General features: G+C 63.7%; 1 protein-coding gene across 1 annotated transcript; it reads left to right on the forward strand.

Moving 5' to 3' along the window:
• Nucleotides 1–294: 294 nt before the first annotated feature.
• On the forward strand, nt 295–2,417 carry TMEM271 (transmembrane protein 271). Its single transcript, XM_033419332.2, has one exon. The coding sequence runs from the start codon at nt 341–343 to the stop codon at nt 1,436–1,438; it is 1,098 nt and encodes a 365-aa protein (XP_033275223.1). The 5' UTR covers nt 295–340; the 3' UTR covers nt 1,439–2,417.
• The last annotated feature ends 648 nt before the right edge of the window (nt 2,418–3,065 follow it).

Consider the following 3,065-nt stretch of genomic DNA (forward strand, 5'->3'; position numbering starts at 1 on the left):
GGAGGGCGGCGCCTGGGCCTGGCGCGCCGGGCCGCGGGTGGTGGTGGGGGAGCTGAACGTCCTGGGAGGGGCGCCGCGGGCTGGGGAGTGGGCGCGCGCGTCCTGCGGTCCTCCGCGTCGCATCGGTTCCCTGCGCGGGGCCGCGGCGGCGGCGGGAGGCGGAGGATGCGGGCTCCGGCGGCGGCGGCGGCGGCGGCGGCGGCGCGGGCCCGGGAGGACGCGGGAGGATGAGGAGGAGGCCGGCGGTCCGGCCGCGCGGCGCCGGGAGGAGGCGCAGGCGGCGGGGGCGGCGGCGGGCGGCGGCGGGCGCGCGGGGTGCGGGCCGGCTCGGGCGCGGAGGATGAAGTGGAGCATCCGCGGGGCCTGCGCCGCGCTCTCCTCCTGCCTCCTGCTCGCCTGCGCGCTCAGTGCCGCCGCCGTCGGCCTCAAGTGCTTCTCGCTGGGCTCGGAGCTGCGCGGGGAGCCGTTCAGGCTGGGGGCGGCCGCCGGCGCCTTCTACTCGGGGCTGCTGCTGGCCGCCGGCCTCTCGCTGCTCGGCGCCGCCCTGCTCTGCTGCGGGCCCCGGGACGCCGCCCTCGCGGGGCCGGGGCCGGGCCCGGCGCTCGGGGGCCCCGCGGCCCCAGCAGGGGCTCCGGAGGCTGCGCCGGGCGAGCCGGGGAGCGCAGCCGGGCCCTCGGGGCGGGTGAACAGCCAGAACCTGCTCCTGCTGGGCGTTCTCGTCTTCATGCTCGGGGTCCTCAGCGCCTTCGCGGGCGCCGTGATCGACGGCGACACCGTGTCCCTAGTGGAACGCAAGTACTCCCACTACTGCCTGCCCCCGCGCGCGCCGGCCGCGGCCCCCGGCCCGGCCCCCGGCGCGCCGCGCGGCCGCAGCACCCTGGACAGCGCCACGTCCGCCAAGTGCCGCCAGCTGAAGGACTACCAGCGCGGCCTGGTGCTTTCCACCGTCTTCAACTCGCTCGAGTGCCTCCTGGGCCTGCTCAGCCTCCTGCTGGTCAAGAACTACAAGTCCTCGCAGGCCCGGCGCGGCCGGCGCGGCCGGCGGAAGGGAGGCCGGGCCCTGGCGCGGCCCCGCGGCGGCCCGGGGTTCCGTGCGCAGCCGGCAGCCTCCCGGGCGCGGCGGGGCCGACGGGGTCGGCGGGGGCGGAGGCTGCAGCAGCGGCCGAGCGAGGCTTCCATCCTGTCCCCGGAGGAGTCGGACTTCGCCGCCCCGGGGGACTGCGCGGGCTTCGCGGCGCACCACGCGGTCTCCTACATCAACGTGGGCGTCTTCCACGCGTTTGACGAGGCGGGCGTGGAGGTGTGCTGCGGGGGGCACCCGTCTGTGGAGCTGCCGGGGTACGCGCCCTCGGACCCCGACCTCAACGCCTCTTACCCCTACTGCTGCCGGCCGCCCTGCGAGGCGGCGCGCCCCTGGGAGCCGAGCCGGGCCTCCTGAGACCCCGGGCCGATCCGGATGTACTGCGGCCGCCTCCCTACCCGCCACCGCAGCGAGGGAGGTCGGGGGCTGGCGGGGCGCAAAGCCAGGCCTCTCCGTGGCGACGCATCTTCAGGGGCGGTCTGGCCCAGCGCCTCTTGGGGCCCCCCCGCCACGAGACTGGCCCTCCAGTATGATTATTTCTGTGTCTGGGAGGTTTCTCTTCTTTTCTGTGTCTGTTCGTATCCGGACTCCATTTTAAAGTTTACAATAAATGTTTTGGGGTTGGCTCGCCCCACCGCACTTCTCTTTGGCAAGTCCGTTCCCTGGGCGCGTTCCCTGGGCGCGTTCCCTGGGCGCCCTCCGAGACCCGAGTGAGAGCTCACCCAGAGGGTGATTTCGCGGCCGGAAGAACGCTCGCTGAGAGGACAGAAAGGCAGAGCAGCTGGTCCTTCAGGAATGGAAGTGAAGAAGCACCAACAGCAACACTTTGTACACAGATGTGCCTGCTTTTGTTGACACTTTCTTACTGTAAAGCTCTCCATAAACAGTGAAAATGTTTGGTAAATTTATTGCAATTTAAAATTGGTGAGTTCCTTTATTAAATTATTGCCATGTTATTGGAGATATTCATCAAATTGGGGTTAGAGGATGTCGACACAAATCCGTTTTGGGGGGAAATGATTGAATTTGGTCAGACGAATGTTGAGTTTGAACAGTTGTATTATGCTAGTTGGTTGACTAAATCCAGCCTCTTTCTAAGGCTAAATTTCTGTGTGTGTATCAGGTCCCATACATTTCTTTTTCTGGAAACTGGCGATGGGGTTTTTACAGCAAAGCTGACCTTATTTTGGTTAATACATATGAACAATCCGATCCTATTCTGGAAAATCACAGTCATAGTTTTTCTGGCAAAGATTATTATCCTGTTGATTAACTCATTAATCTGGTGATTTTGAATATTATAGCATTTCATTTGAAATATACCCCTTAAATAGCCTTAATTGATGTGAAGGTCATACTTTCAAATCATTAGGATATGCATGTGTGTGCGTGTTTACACATGCAATATGAAATGCGTTCCAAATGATGGTGAAGTGTGTTTCCACCCAGTCTTGCAGGCTGACTGGGAGCCAGGCAGGCTCTGAATCTTGGGAAAAGGTGACCCGACTCCCATGTGCTGGAACTGTGGTGGCAGGCAGGTGTGCCGCTAATTCTGAACGTGCTCTAAGCAGAGCCCCACCTTGACCCAAATGGTGTATGCCTCCTGCAGGAGGAGTTGAGGACACACTGTGCGCTGCTAGGGTGAGCACAGCACAAGACGCCTGAGGTGACGAAAGCTACGGAAATAACGCGTGATCTCTCTAGAGTGTACAGGGGTCCACTTCTAACTGTGAAAAAGTAGCCACATTTAGCGTTAATGTAGCTTCCAGGTGCGGGCTCTGGGGTGAGACCTCTCCTAAGCTCCCAGGTGCACTGCCTGCAGCTCGAGTTCCCACGTACCCAGGTGACCGAGGCCCACGTCCAGCCGGGACCTGGCCAGACTGCCCAGTGGCAAAGGAAACTGCTAGAGAGAGGAGGCCCTCTTTCTACCCAGAGAAGCGCAGACCTGTCACCATTCAGTGGAGGTGGCAAAGCCGTCGTGCTG

The sequence above is a fragment of the Orcinus orca genome, chromosome 4 (genome assembly GCF_937001465.1).
Source record: "Orcinus orca chromosome 4, mOrcOrc1.1, whole genome shotgun sequence".
Lineage (NCBI taxonomy): Eukaryota > Metazoa > Chordata > Mammalia > Artiodactyla > Delphinidae > Orcinus > Orcinus orca.

What these genes read in the sequence shown, in the direction of transcription:
- TMEM271 (XM_033419332.2), top strand. Translation starts at nt 341, where the DNA reads ATGAAGTGGAGCATCCGCGGGGCCTGCGCCGCGCTCTCCTCCTGCCTC.